Raw genomic sequence first — 20,123 nt, 5'->3', positions numbered from 1 at the left:
CTCTTAGAAACAAAACAAAACCCACCCCTTTTGCCACCGAAAAGAATCTCCAGTAAAATTTGCCAGTGGACACAGAAGCCAGTAAAAACCCGTGAAGTCAGAAGAATTGTCTGGCTCTTCAACCCTAAACAAAATCATATTTTACGTTAGATTAATTCCAAAACTGAATTTAATTTTTTTAAATGCCTCGTTTCGGTAGGATCAGAAGACACATCTGGCAGGGATGAGGTCATCACAAGAAGAGTTTGAATATTTTCAATTAAAAAAAGAAAGAAAACACTGCCTTTTTTTGAGTCTCAGTTGAGGTGGAGCAAACAGCTTGGCAGGACCCATCACCGAAGGCAACGTTTCCTGCAACTCAATCTTCTCTGATACCTATATTCCGGGCCTCTAGCTCGCTATTAAAAATAAAAGGGCGTCTCCATTCTCTCCCAGATGCACCATTCTGCAGCGACACCCACAACCTTTTTCATGCACGTGTGAAGTTTCACTGGAGATTTACAGTAAGCACCCTCCCCTGCCCAGTTTCTTGAGATGAGCTGGAACACAACGCAGGAAAAACAAAACGGGAAAGGGGTGGTGGTCTGTCAAATCCTAAAGCAAAAACCAGCCAAGGCTTGCCAACTATATGAAAAATACTTGGGGGAGAAATAATCCGTTAGTGTAGATACGGCGGGGTTGAAATGAGTCCCCATCCCTCCAGTGCCGTAATTAAGAATTAGGACCCGATCTGCGCCTTCAGGCGTGAGCGGCTCTGGGGGTTACAAAGCTGCAAAGAGCGGTCTCTGGAGGCTTTGGGTGTCAGCAATCCCTCAGTGTACCACGCACCCCCTCCTGCTAGCCAGTCCACGCGAAATCCGGGTCCGGAGGCTTCCAAGGTTCGGAGACCCGCGCCTCGGGCTCGGCTCCGCGCGCCGCCGCCCGCCAGCCGCTCACAGCCCGCAGCGGCCGCAGTCACACTCTGCCTGCAGAGGGGCCCGCCCCTCTCCAAAAGCGGCTTTGGGGAGCTATCCTTCCCGGGAGGGCCAATGCGGGGAAAGTGACTGGGTCCCCCACGGTGGAGACGTTGCAGCGGGACCCAGCTCCTGGAAAGTGCGAGGAGGCGCTGGGCTCATGCCCGGCCCTAGTGCGGCGCCAACGCGTACAAGTTCCGCTAGGAATGTCTGAAAATCAAGCTTCTCCCCATTCGGTTCCCCAACCCCCTTTAAGTCTATTCCCTTCCAAAAACCAAACACTTGGACGGGCGGGCGCCACCAGGTCTGGGAACTGAGGTTCTGGTTGGGACAGATTTCGTTTGGTTCAGGTTAAGAAAATAAGGGTCGACCTGTCCCGGGGTGGGAACGTGGGGACCTCTGTCTCTGAACTGTGCAAACCTCTGGGGCTCCCTCGAAGAGGAGTGGGCTCTCCCAGGTGCCCCAAGGCTCGGAAGGTTCGGTGGAGACCGTGAGTGCCACCGGACCCCGGATCACTGTGGGGGCAGGACAGGGAGAAAGCGCTGAGCGCCACTGCCCGCACCCCTCAAAGTCGCCAGCCGGAAAGCCCGGCGGAACGCGCGCCGCTGCGGGGCGAGGAGAAAGCTCATCCTCAGCCTGTGATCCTCGCTCAGCTTCTGCTATTCCTTCCGCCTGATTTCGGCTGGAGGAGGTGGTCGGTGTTCGAGGGCAGAAGACGAAGCTGCTGGGGAATTAGATAGGAAGGCAATACTCCTGATTTCCTTGAAAGGCCCTGGGAGAGAAGAAAAGTAAAGAACCGACTGATATCAAAAATAAAGATCTGGAGCGAGACTACGATGGTACTGGCTTTTCGGTGCATGTCCGAGCTGCCTCTGTTCGGAGGGCACGAAAAGATGACTTGTGGGCATTGAAAGAGAGACCCACCCCAGCTTTGGATACTTAAAATTGAAGTGCCAATTGACGGCTGAAGAAATGGTGGAGAGGGAGGTGTTGAGGGGGTTTCTAACAAAGCAGATTTTGAAGTGATTACAAATACTTTGCCCGTTCACGCACTGTGAACTCACTCTTCAGGTCCACAGCGGGGGCGGGGGCGGGTCACAGCCGCAAGATTCTCCATGGAAGTGGGCGGACAATATTCCAGCATTCTAAAAAACATCATCAGAGCCACATCGTGGAAAAAATTCAGGCAGCTCTTCCTCTCACTTACCTTTTGGTTATTTGCGTAATTCAGGAAAAGGAGAATTTTGGTTGCTTGTGGAAGGTCCTCAGCGCTGGAGAAGAGGAGAAAAAAAAAAGGAAAATCTAATAGAGAATGGTGAAGTGTGCTCTGAGATGGTGAAATGAGTCCCTCTGTGCATTTTTTTTTCCTGGTGTAAAAGGGCCCAGTCTGCCTTTCTGGGGAGTCAGTTTCTCAAAGGATATTGCTCCCACTGTGGTAAGAGGCATAGTGCTAGATATAGTTACCAAAATGTGGGGGGGAGGGGGCGGAGAGCAAACATTTCCTACTTACATTGATGGAAAACATATTTCTTGGTGGAAATAATGCTGGGCTGTAGGGTTTTTTTTTTACAGGGGGGATCGAAGGTGGGTAGGACCAGCCCCCTCCACACAATCCTTATTCTGAATATGCACTTGCACAGTGAATCTGGAGCATTGCTCCCCCTGACTTGAACCTGCAGATTCAGATCCATATTCTAAGCTGGGCAGAGCCCCTGAGAAATCACTGCTGAGTTCAGAGCCTGAAGAGTGAGCCCTGACAGGCCAGCGTGGAGACCAAAGGGGTGTCTCTGGACCCACCCACGAGCTAGGCTGCACCCAGAGGGCCTGAGACCAAGGGAGCGGTTACCTTGGGGAAAGGGGACTGGTTAGGATTGGGTTTTCTTCTTCCCAGGGTAAATCACTTTGGGGAAACTTTTTTCAAGGATGGGACCAAACTTTGATGGTAGTGAGCCCACTTTTCTTACTGGCTATATTCGAAGAGAGAAACTCACCGTTATTTATGATCCTGTCCCTACTATTTAAAGTACAAGAGTATTCCAAAGAAAAGATTTAATATAGGAAATTCGTAGATTCAGAGGATGCCAAGTGTAGAAGTACGTTTGCAATTATGTGCCACTGGATGGGGATTTGTGATCCTGGGTTTCTACACAAAACATGACCATGCCACGTCCTATGCATGTAATACAAGAGTGAATGCAACAGATACATAGCCACCCCAGAATTAATACTGAGATTTCCATCCTGTGAATAATATGCTTTTCTCCTTTATCCTTATGCAAGCTAAAATGTACACTACTTTGAAGAAGTCTTTTCTCATGGCTTCTCTGCCTCTGTCTTCTAGCCTTCCCCCCCCAACTGTCCTCCACTTTTTTTGAGCCGAGAGTTTTCTTAAAATTTTTTGAAGGATCTTAAGAGGTGCATGATTTTTTTAAAGACCACTTCCTTATCCCAAGACTGGGCATCAGAAACAGAAAATAGGCGCCTTTCTTTCTTTCTTTCTTTCTTTCTTTCTTTCTTTCTTTTCTTTCCCATTTGGGAGGTGCCCTTTCTACAGGAACAAGCGGCCAGAGGCTGAGAAGGAAGGGAAAGCTGGCTGATTCTTGGTCCCGGCTGTGATGGTTGTCAGCAGAAATCTGCAATTAGGATGTGACCCTGTAGATAGGCACAGGAACCCCTGGAAGTACAGGGATCTGACTCCCAACTCTTCCCTCCCCCCCCCACCCCAAGCTCACTCAAGCACACACGTGAACGGCCAGGCTCTGTGTAAGCGCACGCCTCCCCCCTCGCCCAGAGTTCTCAGGGACCTGAGAGTCTGCGGTAGCCACGAATGAACGTACCCACCTGTGTGCTCAGCCTCCGGTGCCCACCGAGGGCACGCAAGCACATCCATCCGGATTGCGGGGGCGATTATCGCGGGCTTGTCGGATCAGCGGGGCGGCCGCGGGGAGGGGCGCGGGCCCTTCCCGATGCGGGCGCTCATCCCGCTGTCCTCACATGTCGGCCATTTATTGTCCTGTGTGCAGGCGGCGTTCGCCAAGCTCAAGCTTGGCCAGAGTTAGTGAAATCAAATACTCAGTAATTACTACATGCAAAACAACACCCCCACCCCCCACCCCCCAAATCAGCCTGTTAAAATAAACCAAGGAACTCGCCAGGTCTTGGGAGCAATCCAGAGAGAAAAGGGAAAAGAGTCAGAGGCTTGGCGCCGGGCTCCCGGCAAAGGCAGGTGGCGGTGAAGGCTCGGGCTGAGGGGACTTACCATCCAGGCTCCGGAAGTGACCCGAATCTCCTAAAATCCGACAGAAAAATTGCGCTGAAGGAACAGTTGTCAACGCCAAAATTCTGCCAAGTTTGGCGAGAGGGTGACTTGGTTTCCCGAAGGCGCGGAATTCCACTAAGTGATAGCTGGGGAGGGGTGGGGGACGGATCTGAGACTTATACTCTGCAAATTGCTCCTGGATAGCCTCACACCTGGTGTCTTTATTCTCTCTTAAAAATAAAATTGTGAAAAGGCATTTATGCCTTACATATGCTTGAATACCATTTCCCCTTCACTAGCTGCATCAGAGAAAACACTGGTGGAGGTGAATTAATACACATGTCTGTGCCAACGTATATCTTCATCCACAAAACTGTAGCTCATTCCCAGACACACATATCAGCATGGGTGTAAAGGCAATGAAAGGCTTCATATTTTAAAAATTAAACATGACTATGTTTCATATTCAAGGGAAATATTTTCAAAGTTTTTACAAAGATTACCTAATTATCTGGATATGGGTATCTGAGGGCACATATCTTGAGTTAGTATTCAGCTAAAGTTCCCTTAACACCTAACAAGGCATATATTATGTACTTATTTGTCTAAAGATGATAGGTCTATAAGAGATGAGAGCGAAATAAATCTGTATTACTTCTTTGGAGGGAAATTCATTAATAAGCCAAGCACTGAAAGAGAGTTGCAAGTATTTTAAATCACAATGCAAATGCTGGCAGAAAAAGAATTTCCTAAGGCTTCAGAGTCAATGAGGAATTGCACAAGGTCTCCCCTCCCCATGCCTAAAGAGTAGCATCTCTGCAAAACTTGAGGATGGCCGTTTCTCACATCCATTTGCTTATAGTGGCTTAGAGGAAGGAGGGAAGGCCACCTCTGGAGACAGCTGGAGTTGGTGGGTTCACAGAGTCTCCCCAAACTCACATCCTTTCCTTTTTAACCCCTACCCACTCCATCAGCTTGCTACAACCAGCACCCCCTTCACAACTAACCCATAAATGTCTCCATGCTATACAAGCACAATGCACACCCATCACAACACATGTTCCCCAGAATGGGCACTAACTCTCCCGTAGTATCTAAAAGCCAGGACTCAACTATCAGGCTCCCTGGAAATACTGAAGTTCACCAAGTGTGAGGAGCGTGGGGTGGTCTCTTTGCCTTTAAGGGTATTTCTTCTTATCGGAGGTAAGTTTTCCCTGACTATGCAAGTGAGTGTGGTAATCTTTAGGAAGAGAGAAAATGGATGGTCCCGTCCTTTCTCGCTCTTTAGATTTCATCAGCTTTGCTGAATGTACAAGGCAACACCACAACTAAGAGAGAGGGAAAAAAGTGCTCCTAAAATGCTCCCAAGAGAAGGGAAATGTGGGTGAGAGGGAAGAGGCAGCGAGGGAAGGAAAGTCTAACAGATGCTCCCCAAGGATATCATAGGGATAGTTTCCCACCAGTCACCAAAACTACACCACATTACATTTTTTCAGGAATATTGGATTAATTGCCACCAGTTGGAGTCTTGCTCCAAGGACCCAGGAAGGGTTCTTCCCTTCTTCTGAACCTTCTGAACTCAAGGTTCTTGAGTTACTTGTATCCTGCTTGATTATTTTCAAATTAGAATGATGAGACTGTGTGTTCTTCTGTGGCTGGTCATGTGGAGAATGAGGCTCTAATCCATTTAGGGTGGAATTTCCCCCCTTCCTCCTGATGAAGTGTGCATATATCCTCCACCATCTGCTATTAAGGGTTCCACCATATTCCGCTTGCCAGCATCATGGTGGCATTAAGGGGGTCTGTCACCTAGTTAGAGATGAAATGTCTAACCTTTCAGTTCTTTTATATTTAGTCATTATTTGGGACAGGTTTAACAGTCCACTTTGACACTGAAGAATGATGTATTGGTGTCCACAACCTCTCCTTGTCCTGAGGAAAAAAAACATTATTATGCATATCTTCTTTTAAAGTAACTGGAAATGAATGAGAGAGAGAGAGAGAGAGAGAGAGAGATTGGTCAGTCTCCTTTCTAGGAGCCCCAAGTCTAAACCTTAAAAGATGGAGGAAATGATTGAAAGTGATAAATGCCTTTTCCAAGCATTCGGTGTGTTGGCTTTCTGACCAAAAGGGGCCTTTGTTAGATCTCTGCAAGAAAGCCAAACCCAGTTCCCAGCAAACACTCCTCCACCTCTTCCCCACCCCCCTCACTCCCTTGTCTAACTTGAAAATGAACTTGGCCTTCCCTCTCAGACAGGCCCTAAAACCAGGAGAGATTTTATTTGTCTGTTTCTGAAGGGCTTCCTAAAAGGGGGAGGTGTTGGGGGAGGAGGGGAGGGGAACAGAGGGCTTTCTCCCACAACAGAGGATGGGTTAGGGGTAGGGGCTCTGGGGAGGCAAGAAGGGGAAGGAGATACTTTGTGAGCTTCTTAACTCCATGTTAATTTTCTCTGAATTTCTTTGGCTGAGATGCTGCTGGAAGAGACAAGGAAGTAGCAGGGGTGAAGATTAGAAAAGAGATGATGCCAGGGAAGGAGAAGGTGAGGAGGGCTGGGAAGGGGTTCTAAGATGAGTTTGGCCAGGCTGGTAGGGCAGGGCCTGGAAGCAGTGAAGAAAGAGGGCTGGGGTAGGGACCCCAGAGGCCCCTGGGGGAGGCTCCCGACAGTTCTCCATGGACAGGGCTGATCTCCTCACCCACCCCAGCGCAGCACCAAGCAGGGTCTACGATTGTGGGCAGGCTGGAGGAGAATCCAGGAAAAGACTGGTGAGAACAGCCTGAACCCAAACCCCTGTGTGGATCCCCGAAGAACCAGACAGGAGGGTTTGATGTGGCTCCCCAAACTCGGGGCCAGTACCACACGTCCCAAGTTGGCAGCAGAAGGGAGTGGATTTCCCCGATGTCTAAAAGGGAGGGAGGATACAGGTGGAAGACACCAGGATGGCAGCCGCTGTCCAGGAGGTGAGTTCCCAAGCTGGGAGGAGAGGTCTGGGTGGCCCTTCTCTGAGGCCAGGCAGCAGGGGTGGAGAAAATAAAGTAGAGGAGGTTCCAGAAGGATCCCGGTGCCTGGGAGGTGGCATCTGTGTCTCCATACTCCTTGGGTCATCCCAAACCTTCCAGAGCCCAGAGACGTGGAGGGAAAGAGGAGAGGAGAAGACTGGGCTGGAGGGAGCCCCCAGGATCAGTCACTTTTCTTTCCTTCTTCACCTCCCTCACCTTTGCAACCCACCAGGGATTTTCTCGGCATGTGTCATTCAGACACACTCTCAGGGGTGCCTTCCACAAGCCCTCCTCTGACTCCCCAAACCCTCCTGTATGTGGCCTCTCCATCCCTTTCTTTCCTGGACAGCTCAAGCCCTATGTCCTCTGTCATTCACACCTCTCCTTTTCCATTCTGCGGGGCCGGGGCCGTGTTCTGGACAGCAAAGGGCCCCCCAAACTATGCCCGCCCACCATGGCCTCAAGTCTGGGCCAGAATCCAGACCCCATGGTGGTGAGGCTCTTTGTTCTCCAGCAGCCTCAACCCACCCCCTCCTTTTTTTAAACTCGAATTTCTCCCATTTAAAAAAAAAAAAAAGTGGGGGAGGGGGGCAGGAGCTTAAGAGCTTCAAGCTTTTTTTTTTTTTTTTTAATACTGGGGAATATGAAGGAAACAGGAAATTGTGGGGGAAAGAAAGGGAAATGTATGATGCGTAATTTCCAGAAAGAAGTGTCTGGGAACAGGGTCCATGCCAACTTCATTCCTCTCCGCCTTCTCCCTCGCCTGGCCTTTAAGCTGCACCCAGCCCTCAAATGTGACCTTGAAGCTTGCACCCTCCTGCTCCAGGCGCTGCCTCCACCTTACATCTCTGACTTTGTCTTTAATACATGGGCCAGGAATTCCACCTCTCAACTTCAGAAAGGCACAAACATCTGCCTCTTCATTTTCCTAGTGTTTTCCTGGGGGAGGTGTAGGTAGATAGGATGGACATATAAATGAAATGTGTATACAGAGAGAGAAACACACCAGTAGGGAGCTTTATTTGCACATAGAGGATTTTGGCAGAGAGCTAGGTGTCTTCACGAACACACTGGGCTGTGTCCACAAGGGCATGAGATGGAACAGTGCATGCAGCCTGCACACGGTCCCAAATCCACAAGCCTGGAGCAAACACACACACACACACACACACACACACACACACACTTTGAGAAGGCACAATGAATATCTCCTTTGTATATTAGAGACTTCGAAAAGAAGAATTTCAGAGTTGAACTGAGCCTGGAACTCAGTCCCTAGAGGAAGCAGAGGACAGAGTGGCTCCGCCGCCAAGCCCTTGCAAAAATGTCCCTTTGAGAAAGGAGCCCAGAGCGGGGCTGGTCTTGCCGACAGGGCTGAGGGGCTGTCTTCCATTTTCCTTTGATTTAATGAAATGCTCCGTCTTTACTCCCACACCCGCAGCTCCGCTAGAGACCGAGGAGTCCCATTCCTTTTCCTTTCTCGCGATTTCCTCTAAACTTCCTTCGCAGTCAGGCTCCACCGCCCCATCCGCGCTGCCAGGCGGGCGAGGTGTGGTGGTGCGGTGGGGGGCGAGCGCCGGCCGAGGGTTCCAGTGCCCGGCTTTCTAGGGCGGGATCGCCTCGGAGATGTAATTACTACGTTTCCAGTGGTGCATCTTCTCCTGGAGTGTTTAATTTGGTTTTATTTGTGTCTCAGCGAGATCCACATTTTTTTCGGGGGAGGAGGGGGAAGCGACCCCCCAGGCTTAAAGTTAATTAACCAACCAGGCTTTACTTTCCGCCGCCCGCCCGAAGGCTCCTGCACGCCGCCTCCCTCCGCGCTCCCGGCGCGCCCCAGTCGTGGAGTCAGTTTCAGGCGCGAAACGTCTTGGGGGAACCCAGCGGAAGAGCCGGGAATGGTTCAGAGTATGCGGACGCTTCTCTGGACGCTTTTAACCCCCTTAGCCCTGGACTTTCCCCTCCTCCAGCCTTCCCAACCCCCAAATCTTTGGAGGAGGGGGCTACATCTTCTTTGGCTGGTCTTCTTGATGAAGGAGACTTTGGTTCCCTCTCCTCTCGTTGCTAAATTTTGGCCGCATCGTGCCCCTAATAAGTGGAATTGTAAAATTGCCGGGTTAATTAAATCTATATCTCATTGCAATAGGAACAGTTAATGTCCTTACATAAACCTGGAAAAGAACATACTATTAATTTTTTTTATTGCTGGGCCGTCCTGCACCCAGATCCTTCCCGCCGTTTTGCCCCCCTACTCCCAAAGGCTGGGGGAAGCGTGTCTTTGGGTCCGGATCCGTGGAAGAGGCGGCTGGCATTGAGCTAGAGCATTCCTGGACTGGGGAGGGAGGCCCAGGGATGGGATGGACCCTTTAGGCTCTTTGTTTCTCCTGGCGGCCCCACAGCGCCCAGTCCACGAAGCCCCGGGTGCTCCACACTGACCCAGCACTCCACAGCAGGAGAAGCCAGGGCCTCCGCACTACCTCTACACCTGCGGCTGCGAGCCTGCAGGCCTCCACACCACCCACCCACAGCAGCAAGGCAGCAGGCTGACGGGGGGCCAAGATCACACTGCCCAGTCTAGACTGGCCAGCCCTGTTTGCTCTCCTTGTTTTACCTTGACCTTGGACCCTGAGGCCAGGGAGCCAGTTTCCTAGCCAAAAGCCGGCTCTCCGCAAGACCCCACCTTCCCCTGGTTCATCTCCTCTCCCTCCACCATCATTGCCTTCAACACACTTTCAAGCTAAGCCTGCTAATATTTCAAGTCTTTCTCTTGGCTTTTCCTCTTCCTGCCAGCCGGCTCAAAGCCTGTTGTTCAGACGCTGAGGTGACCCTTCCGGAGGAAGATCACACTGATAAAGATTACACGTTTCTTATCCTAACTCACCGACACCAGGGCGCTCTCCATTGTCAAATACCACCTTCCCCTTTCAGGGAGAAAGGAGCGGCCCGTGGGCCAGATCTCAGTACAAACCTGGCATCTGCTCTCAGGTTTGAGGGATCCAGTGGGTCCGGACTAGCCCGGGGTGGGGGGCTGCTGTGCAGCTACCTCCTGCGTGCTGTCTGGACAGGAGCACCCAGCATGTAAAATCTGTGGCAGTGGCAGGAAAGAGGGAGATGCTGCAGCCCCTCTCCCTTCTTTTTCTCTCTCTCTTTATTACTTCTTCTCCTCAGGGAGGCCCTGAGCTGAAAGGGAACTTGGCTCAATTCCATGGAGATGCGCGCTGGAAAGGGGTGACTCTATTAATGAGCTAAATTGGGCATAGGAAACCCAAGTCTGGAGATTGGGAATGAGGAGGGGGGCTTTTGGGAAAAGCAATAAATTGGTATTAATTTTTTCTTTGAAATATGGAGCAATTTTTAAACATGAGAACCCTCCATACTAAAAAGGAATGACCCCAAGAAAGCGGTGAGGGTTAAACTCAGCACTGCCCAGCTGAGAACTGTGCTGGTTCTGGCTCTGCCCCTGGCCTTAGGCCGACTCGGCCCAGGCCACGGAGGGCGGAGGCGGGCCCCGGGGCTTAGGTCGGTCCTTCTGGGGTCTTACTGAGTTGCGTCTGGGAAGGATCCCTCCAAAGGGGCAGCTCCGCCGACTGTCTCGCTTCCCACGTTTCCTTTTGTACACCGATCTGAGAGCGCTTGCTCTTCCTCTCCATCATGGGCTTTTTAGCTTTTCTAAACCGGATCCTTCCCCCACTCCCTACCCCTCCCCGCCCTTTCCTTTGAAAATCTCACTCTGAGGCTTTTTATTTCCATTGTACATTGAAATATCAGTCTATTCTATTGCCCTCATTTTCCCCCCTTTCATTCTTTCTCCATTTTTTACTGAGAACATCCCTCTACTCTCTCCGTGTAGTGGTGTGTGTGTGTGTGTGTGTGTGTGTGTGTGTGTGTGTGTGTGTTGGGGCTATTACATCCTCCCAGCCCTCTCTGTTCTGCGGTCGAGGAGCCGAAAGGGTCCCTCTCAGACAACCCGGGCTTTGGGGAAAGTGGCCGAAAGTCGGAAATGGAAATACAGTCCTGACACCAAAGTCTCTCTCGCTGAGCGGCGTCGAGTTCCTTCCATCCGAGAGCTCCAAAGGTTTATGCCAGGGCCAGAACCAGGGCTCCCCACACCTTGCCCGCGCGCTTCCGCCTGCTGTCTACTTTATTTTCTAAGAGAAAAAAAATTCAGTTTCTCCCCGCCCCTTAGCCCCAACCCCAATCCAGTCTCAGCGATCTTTTTTTTTGGGGGGGGGGGATCGGTCTTCCCCACAGACGATCTAAACCTAAACCTAGAGGGAGACGCCCAGGAACAGTCCCAGTCTCTCCAGACCCCTTTGCGTCGGCCAAATTCAGACTCCCCCCTCCTCCTTCTCCCTCCCTGGGGCCTGCCAGGGGGCGTTGCCCTGTCCCTTTAAATCTCCCAGCTCCCTCCTCTATGCCGCTTCTGAGAGCCAATCAGCAGAGACCAGGTTCCTTTTGCCCCGCCCCACCGCCAGGGGTGGGAACCCCAGGAGACTGGGCTCCCGCGTCACGTGCACTGGTCGCGTCACTGGGGCGCGGGAGGGATGCAGAGGGGAGTCGGGCGGGAGACGGCGGATTTCTTAATGAAGTGTCCCCGCATGCGTAGAGGGAATGTGGGGAGGGAGGTGGAAGCACTGGGAGGAGGAGGAGGGGAGGGGAAGAGAGGGAAGGGAGGAGGGATGGGGGAGGGGAAAAGAGAGCGAGGTGTCTCCCTAGCTCCCAGCCTCTGGCAAGTGGAGTTTTTAAAAAGCTCGAGCAGATCATGTCATGACGACTTCGCTGCTCCTGCATCCGCGCTGGCCGGAGAGCCTTATGTACGTCTATGAGGACAGCGCGGCGGAGAGCGGCAGCGGAGGCGGCGGCGGGGGAGGCGGCAGCGCGGGCGGCGCGGGGGGCGGCTGCAGCGGAGCGAGCCCCGGCAAAGCCCCCAGCATGGACGGGCTGGGCAGCAGCTGCCCGGCCAGCCACTGCCGCGACCTGCTTCCGCACCCCGTGCTGGGCCGCCCGCCGGCTCCCCTGGGCGCCCCACAGGGCGCCGTCTACACGGACATCCCGGCCCCGGAGGCTGCGCGCCAGTGCGCCCCGCCGCCGGCGCCCCCCACCTCGTCCAGCGCCACCCTGGGCTACGGCTACCCGTTCGGTGGCAGCTACTACGGCTGCCGCCTGTCGCACAACGTGAACCTGCAGCAAAAGCCTTGCGCCTACCACCCGGGTGATAAATACCCGGAGCCGTCGGGCCCCCTGCCGGGTGACGACCTGTCCTCCAGGGCCAAGGAGTTCGCCTTCTACCCCAGCTTCGCCAGCTCCTACCAGGCGATGCCCGGCTACCTGGACGTGTCGGTGGTGCCTGGGATCAGCGGGCACCCAGAGCCGCGTCACGACGCGCTCATCCCCGTCGAAGGCTACCAGCATTGGGCTCTCTCCAACGGCTGGGACAGTCAGGTGTATTGCTCCAAGGAGCAGTCGCAGTCCGCCCACCTCTGGAAGTCTCCCTTTCCAGGTAAGGAAGGGGCCCGAGCGCCGCCGCCGCCAGGGACCCCTCCCCGCCCCGCCTGCCCCGGGGCTCCGCGCCTCAGCCACCCCCGCCGTCTGGCTCCGGCGCGCCGGCTCTGCTGGGCTGCCGATGGAGCCGGCCGGGCAAGCTGCGCTGAGGAATGCGCCGGGGAAGAAATCTGCTCCGACACGTTCCCCGGAGCTGCCCGGCCGAGAGTGAAGCAATCAGAGGCGCCCGAGCGCCGGGCCGCCGGCTCGGCTCTAGTTGGGAGCTCGCCTCCTCCTCCCCCAGCTTGCTCCAGTCTCACGCGCTGCTCTTGGCCCCCAGATGCCCGCTTCCAGCCGGGAATGGGGGTGGGGCGGGCCTTGGGTGCTTTGGAAGCTGAAACCACCAGGACAAAATCCTCAACTCACCGAAAAATTGGGGAAGAAATAAGAACTACCTTGCCTGAATTTTCAAGATCGTTCAGGCACTAGACAGGTGTTTTTGTTTTTGTTTTTTGGACAGGGCTCTAATTTGCCGGTTCTGAAGAAATGCAGAATATTTTCTTTTATTGATTTATTTTAAGAATTTGCCCACGAATGTCCCGACGGTCATTAAATGATCAGAACTAAAATCTCTGGAGAGGGTGTAGAGAGAAGGGAGTTTGCATCTCTCTCCAGGGATATAAAATGTTCTTTGCCTCTCCGGTATACTGAGCTTGAATCCTGTGGGTGTTCCACCACCAACTCCCCCAAATGTCAGGGAGAAAGAGTTTTCTATACTTCAAACACAGAAAGGGGGGAATGAAGATGAGAAGTAGGGGACGGAAGACCTGTTCTGGATAGATCTGGGATCCAGGCCCAGGCTAGGGACCCCTAAGTCTTTGTGTATGCTGAGGATTTACCAATGTCCTGTTCCTTTTTCAACGGAGGCTATTTCTGAACCAGAGGGGATCCCGCAATCCTCACCGCTCCCCAGGCGAGAAATATCAGTTCCAAGTTTGTCAAAATCACATCAGGAGTTTAGGATTCAGCACCGCGCTGACACATTACATATCCAGAGCCTAAGTCTGCTCTAGCTATACGCAGAGCGGTGGGAGAGGGCTGACCGGCTCCATTCTGTTGCCTCCAAGGAGTCCTGGCGGGCCCAGAGAAGCCACATATGTCTCCCCAGACTATCTAAAGGGGCCCCCAGCTCTACATGTAAGCCCAGGGACATTTTCACTGGGAATTATAGATCTGAAGACCTCCTAATGGTGGGCCTGAAATTCCTCTGCATCCGGGATTGGGGCACGGGCAGATGGTGAAAAAAAATCACTGGCTGATGTTAGAAAGTGTAGAAAATAACATTCTTGTGAATATTATAAGATTGCTTAGTGTAACACAACTGAGTATCAGGGTGGGACCCACACTAGACATCCCATTTCTGAGGTGCCAGAAGATTCCAGGATGATAGAATTTTAGTATCTGGTATCATGTGTTACCCTCTCTGTATTGGCTATAATATTTTTATAGAATAATTTCTGTTATTAACTACCTAATATGAAACACATGATAATACATTTCTAAATGGTAGGAATTCCCATGTAAGTATACAATCATGTATTATGGAGACGTGGCCCTTTAATTCTCCGTCTTACCCAAATGAAAACTCCTTAGGAGACAAGGGTCCAGCAGGAGGAATTCCTGGAGCAGGGGGAGCCGGTAGGCCATGCGAAGGGACCAAGGGACCGAGGGGCAGGGAGCAGATGTCCACCTGGCCCACTGTGGGCCGAGGCACAGATGTAGAGCAATGGGCAATGGGGCCGAGCTTAGAGAGGTGGAGAGAAGGATGCTCCTTGTGTATGCATGTGGAGCGAGGTGGGGCGAAGCTCAGAAATATCTTTGAGCAAAATAAACATCTTAAAGATTCCCGGGGGGGGGGGGGACCTGCTAAAAAATAAACACTTTTTGATCATCGCCTCCTAGAGAAAAATATCTTTGAAATTAAAAAAATACAGCCCAATTGAGATTTAATACACTTGCAAATTACGCCATGGAAATGGATATAAAACCCACTGGGTCTCAGCAGCTATGTGCTCACACACTCCCACTGTAGAAATACAATCAGGCTGGTATATCTCTGTGAGTGCAGATGTCCAGGCAAAAAGCAGATGAAAAAGAAATTATCTTCAGACACCCTCCACCTTTCTACCCACACAGAGATCTTTTAGAAGTAGTGAGATTTCCAGATAACTCTGTCTACGCAATTGTGGTTTTTTCCGGCAGCATCTAGGCATAAACACTACTGTCTCTCTTTAGCGCCTCTGGCTCTGAGAAACCTCATCCATGGCAGTCTGGGCTGGTGTGGGATATGGAGGCAATTGTTCAGAAAGATCTAGATAATTAGGGCCGAGATGTGTTGTGGCTTTTTCCTTCCCCCAATTATACAGACCTTTGTTTCATTGCTCTTTTTTTTTTTTCCCTTCCTATGGTGAGATAGACACTTTTTTTGAAACAGAGAGTGGCAAAAATTCCAAGAGAGAATCAGCAGAAATTCTAAGAGAGAATCAGAATGTGGGGTGGGGGGGTGACGGGGAGAGGGCAGAGAGAGACAGAGTCAGATAGGATTAGGGGAGAGCAATAGAATGAAATAGTGGGTTCTTTGGGCCATATTGGAAGTCCCTACTGTTAGGCCTTTGGATTATGGTTGAGAAGAGGAGCTAGGATTTCTAGCTGGACAAAGTCCTCTGTAGGGCACAGGGCTCTGTTGTAGGAGTGGGTGGTCAAGAGCAAGGGGGCAGTAGGAACCATACACAGGACCCTAAGAGAAAACTAGAGCTGAACATTGATCTGATTTTTATTCACTCAGGTATGAAATGGTGTGTGTGTGTGTGTGTGTGTGTGTGTACGCTTGCACATGCTCTGGAAGGAAGGGGTGATTGTAAAATTAATAACCAAGTCCCCTACTTACTTTAGGCAGCATAGACACAACTCGAGGTCTAAGCTTCCAGATGTTTCTACATCCGTGGATCCTAATTCCTTTCCAGACAAGACAGCACACAATTAAAGGGGGCTTCTTTGAGAAGGCAAGACTGGAAGCATTTTTCCAGGAGGCCAAAACAGGCAACATTTTGGTCAGATCCATTAAGAACATGGGCAAATGAAGCCTCGGCATCCTATAGGAAAAAATAACCAGTTTAGACCAGTTATCCGTTTTTCAAACCTGATTTTTAAGGATTGTGTTGATTGAACCTCATCAGAAGTTTAGAGTTTGGTTTAGAGGATCCAAAACTGGGTAGGTAACTGTGAGCATTTCGAGAAAATGAGATAAAAACAAAAATCAGGGACAATTGGCTGGTTAATTCAGGAACCCAAACCCACTTTATCTCATTTTGCTCTCCAGTGAAAGGAGGCATTTTGGAGCTGGATTGTACCAGATATAACCTTATTGCTGTTTCAGAACTTACTATGTCATGATGTCAAGTCAGAAAATTTCAGTTTAAAATCTGGCTCTGCTTCTTAAGTTATTTTACCCACTCTGAGCGTCACATTCCTCATCTTGTAAGTTGGGTTTAATAAAATAAACCTGAAAAAAATGTTCTAAGGATTTAAATTAAAACAGAAAAAGGCCAAGTACCTCTTGGTATCGCTACTTTCCGTCTTCGTCTTACTCTTGTTCCAGAATAACCAATCCCCTGGATCATGGCTACATCTGTAAGAGTAAAACAGATCTCAGAACTAAGAGATTGTTAAAAATTATCTTGTACAAAAAATCCTTTTGAACCAAAAGGATCTCTGTTAAAGTGAAGTTGTTTTGTTTTTCAGATTTTTTTTTAAACCCTTGGCCCATTCCTATATAGGCAGAGAAAAGCGACAAGTCCAACAATTTTCCTGAGAAATTGGCCTCTTGAAGACAGCCAGACCAGGCCATTGGAACCCCCTTTTTCACGTATTGTTCCCGAGCACTTTATTTCCCACTGCATTTGATTGTCCCTTCTTCTCTTTCTAGCCTGTGTAGACAAGTATTCCTGGGTGAGAGCAGCCCCATTGGGAATGGGTGTAGGGAAGGTGTTTTATGAGGGTGGGGTGAAAACAAGCATTTCAGGAAGAGCATTTCAGGAAGTGTCTACATTCTGGACTGCTCCTCTACTTCCAAAGGGCACTGAGAATGATGGGGAGGATCCTCAGATATTCAGACCTCATCATTGGTTTTTACCTGAAGAAGTCTAGCAATTACATTTTTCAAAATTGAGGGGTAAATCATTCAGATGATCTCCCTAATCCCTCCACTTCCCCTCGAAAGTGCTGCCATGACCTTTTTATTAACAGGCATGACGGTGGAGTGGAAAGGGGATATAAGTGACATTCTTAGTTCCTGGGAAATTCACAGAGCATAAAGAAATTGAACTCGTAGTGGTGGGGAGAACAAGGTATTTGGGGTTTAAGGTTAGTGTTCCTGCCTGCGATGGCCACAGTTTCCCTCAACTTTGGAGGAATGGAGAGGAGAGGGGGTTGGAGCAGAATTTGCTGTTTGGGTGAGTGGACACTTGTAAGGGCAAGAGGAGGGGCACTGAGCTCTTTTTGTAGAAGACTTATGGGAACAGTTTGCTTTAGTCCAAGATGTCTCCCGGTACCTCCTTTGGTGGGCAGACCCTGGGGTGTGGACTTTTTACCTCCAGGGGCCTTTTCTCCTATATCTCAAGTCCAGGACCTCCTACCTTGGATGTTGTGAAGTGGCTAACAACATTGGACTCCTAGAGCCATGGGATCCCAAGCAGGCTGGCTTCACCTGGACACTCTTCTTCTCTACCTGTTCATCCAGGTCTCTGATTCCTAGGGCACAGGCAGTGACCAAAGGCGTGAGGCCTCACTTGGGCCCACTGAAGCTCTCTCCCAGCCATGCTCTCCCTCAAACATACAACGGAACATCTCCCCCCTGATAATGGGGCACAGTCTATGCTAATGGATGCCCAAATAATCTAACTGCAGGAAGGAGGAATTTTCCTGAACACTTGCAATCCTCTAGGCCCTCGGACCAGGGTGAAATTCGTAGGGACCCTTATACAGGTACAGGATTCTAAGAATGGGTGCTGTGCCAAGCCATATTGGAGCACCCGAGGCAAAAGGAAAAATCAGTACTACTGGTCTCACATTCATTTTAAAATTTGCTATTTTGTTTATCAAGGATTTTTTTGCATTTGTATTTTAGACGTTGCCTTAAAATATTATTTATCTCAATCCTCACATTATTGGCACCCCCTCTTTTCAAGTTTGCCCCAGGGGCAGCACACCAGTGGCCTCGCCTTCGTGGTGGCCTTGCTCATAACAGAGGCACAAAGGATTGGGGGGCAGTCCCTCTATCCGGAACCCTGCGCCTACACTGTGGTGTGACCTGGGGCGCACAGCCTGCTCGGCGGCCCCGGGTCCAGGCACATGACTGACCTCCCGCCGCCCGCCTTCTTTCTCTCCCCCCAGACGTGGTCCCCCTGCAGCCCGAGGTGAGCAGCTACCGGCGAGGGCGCAAGAAACGCGTACCCTACACCAAGGTGCAGCTGAAGGAGCTAGAGAAGGAGTACGCGGCCAGCAAGTTCATCACCAAAGAGAAGCGCCGGCGCATCTCTGCCACCACGAACCTCTCGGAGCGCCAGGTCACCATCTGGTTTCAGAACCGGCGGGTCAAAGAGAAGAAGGTGGTCAGCAAATCGAAAGCGCCTCACCTCCACTCCACCTGACCGCCCATCTGGCCACCCGCCCCGTCTATTTATGTCGTCGCTTTGTACCATAACCGAACCCACCGAAGGACCTTGGCCGGTGCGGACGAATATTTAATGTTAACGAGAAAGAGTAACCGCGTCACCGTCACCGGAGACAGAAAGGATCGGAGGGCGAGCTCCGCAGCCTCCTGCAACCCACCCCATCCTCAACCCCCACCCCCGTGCAGATGGGACCTACTGGCCTCTACAGCTTTGGATGTGGGTGTGGGTGGGCTGTGGGAGGAAGGCTGACAGCCTCCACTTCCCTTTGCCCTCAACCTTGGCTTGCGAGAAAGCAGAATGACAGCAGAGAGCCTGATCATTCCAACCAAAGCAGGGTTGGGGGGCCCCCCCGAATGACCCCATTCTTGCCTCATCCTTTGCCCAGGCAGGTTGATGACCCTCCTGAGGGTGGGGCCTCGGTGAAAGACCTGGAGAGCTCATACTATCCCTCCAGTTCCTCTTCCCATTCCCAGTCCCTCCCACGCTCCCTAATTAGGCAAGATTTCCCAGTTAAGATTTTCTGTGCATATTTTAAAAGTCTTGTTAATATTAATGATAATTGTTAGGGATCTGGCACCATGATTGGAGTACAGACAACACATAGGTTTTCTTTCTTTCCCGTTGCAACAAAAGCTGGCATTGGTGGGGGGACTGCCTGCCCCCACCTCAACCAAGAAACTGAATTTCTCCAGAGCCCCCACTTCCTCTTCGGTTCTGCTCTTAGTCAATGTGCAGAGATCCCAGGAGGATGGAGACTCCAACCACGCTGCTAAATTTCTCTCTCTCTCTCTCTTTTTCTCCCCTCCTCCCCCCCCCCACTCTACTAGGGATCAGGCCAGGCACTGAAGCAGGTTTTCTAAGGAAAAGACAAACTTCTCTTCCAAGGGGTTGGAGAGTGGGTTTCCCAGCAGAGCCCCTCTCCAGCTGCTCCTCCGTGGACGCAATCGCTGAGGAGACAGCCTCCCACTTTCACTTTTACCGGTTTTCCAGAGGAAAGCAGTTTTCTTCCAGGAGGCCAAAATAACCAGCCCCCAATTAACCAGCTAATGTAGACGCCCACCTAACATTTCCCTCCTCCAAGGCCAACTCACTGCTGAGGGGGGAGGGTCCCTTACCTTCTCCCTTCCCACTGGTGCATTACAAAACAGTGTTCTTTTGAAATGTTCATCAGAAATAGGCTTTTTAAAAAATGTTGTGTACCTGTATATAGTATTGTGATGTCTGAATGACAACGTACTGAATGCAAAAAGAAAAAAAAAACCCACAAACCTGTTTTTAAAATAAAATCTTTTTTTTTTTTTTTGCCTTGATCTTATTGCTCAGATTTCTGCTGAAGACCTTTCTGTCCGCTTGCTCCTCAGGGCCATCTCTCTGATGCCCTGACTCAGCCCGCACGGGCAAGGGGAAGTGTGTAGACATCACCCCCCACCCCCAGCAGGGTAAATTCCAGACTCCTATTTTGTTCCACTTACATTTCTAAAGTGAGTTATTTGGGCTGTGGATGTGATCTAGACAGGAGAGAAACTCCTTCAGCACAGATGAGTGTATGTTGGGAAGAAAAGGATGTCATCAGCAACTGGGAAAGGCCTGGAAGCAGGTGAGTGAGAGAAGGACGTTGCCGTGGGCTTCGCTTAATAGTTGGGGGTCAGATCTGGATTTAGGAGGTGAGAAGGCAGCACCCAGTTGGAGCTGGATGTTGTGGT

The 20,123-nt window shown here is 50.9% G+C and overlaps 1 protein-coding gene across 1 annotated transcript; it reads left to right on the top strand.

Annotated features, from left to right (window-relative positions):
• Nucleotides 1–11,974: 11,974 nt before the first annotated feature.
• Nucleotides 11,975–19,686, top strand: HOXC13 (homeobox C13). Its single transcript, XM_039255037.1, has 2 exons — nucleotides 11,975–12,707; nucleotides 18,140–19,686. The coding sequence occupies exons 1-2, from the start codon at nucleotides 11,975–11,977 to the stop codon at nucleotides 18,394–18,396; spliced, it is 990 nt and encodes a 329-aa protein (XP_039110968.1). The 3' UTR covers nucleotides 18,397–19,686.
• The last annotated feature ends 437 nt before the right edge of the window (nucleotides 19,687–20,123 follow it).

The sequence above is a fragment of the Hyaena hyaena genome, unplaced genomic scaffold (genome assembly GCF_003009895.1).
Source record: "Hyaena hyaena isolate Hyena2069 unplaced genomic scaffold, ASM300989v1 scaffold_510, whole genome shotgun sequence".
In the NCBI taxonomy this organism is placed as follows: Eukaryota; Metazoa; Chordata; class Mammalia; order Carnivora; family Hyaenidae; genus Hyaena; species Hyaena hyaena.
The sequence above is the reverse complement of the archived record's forward strand: the minus strand, read 5'-3'. Positions and strand labels throughout refer to the sequence as shown.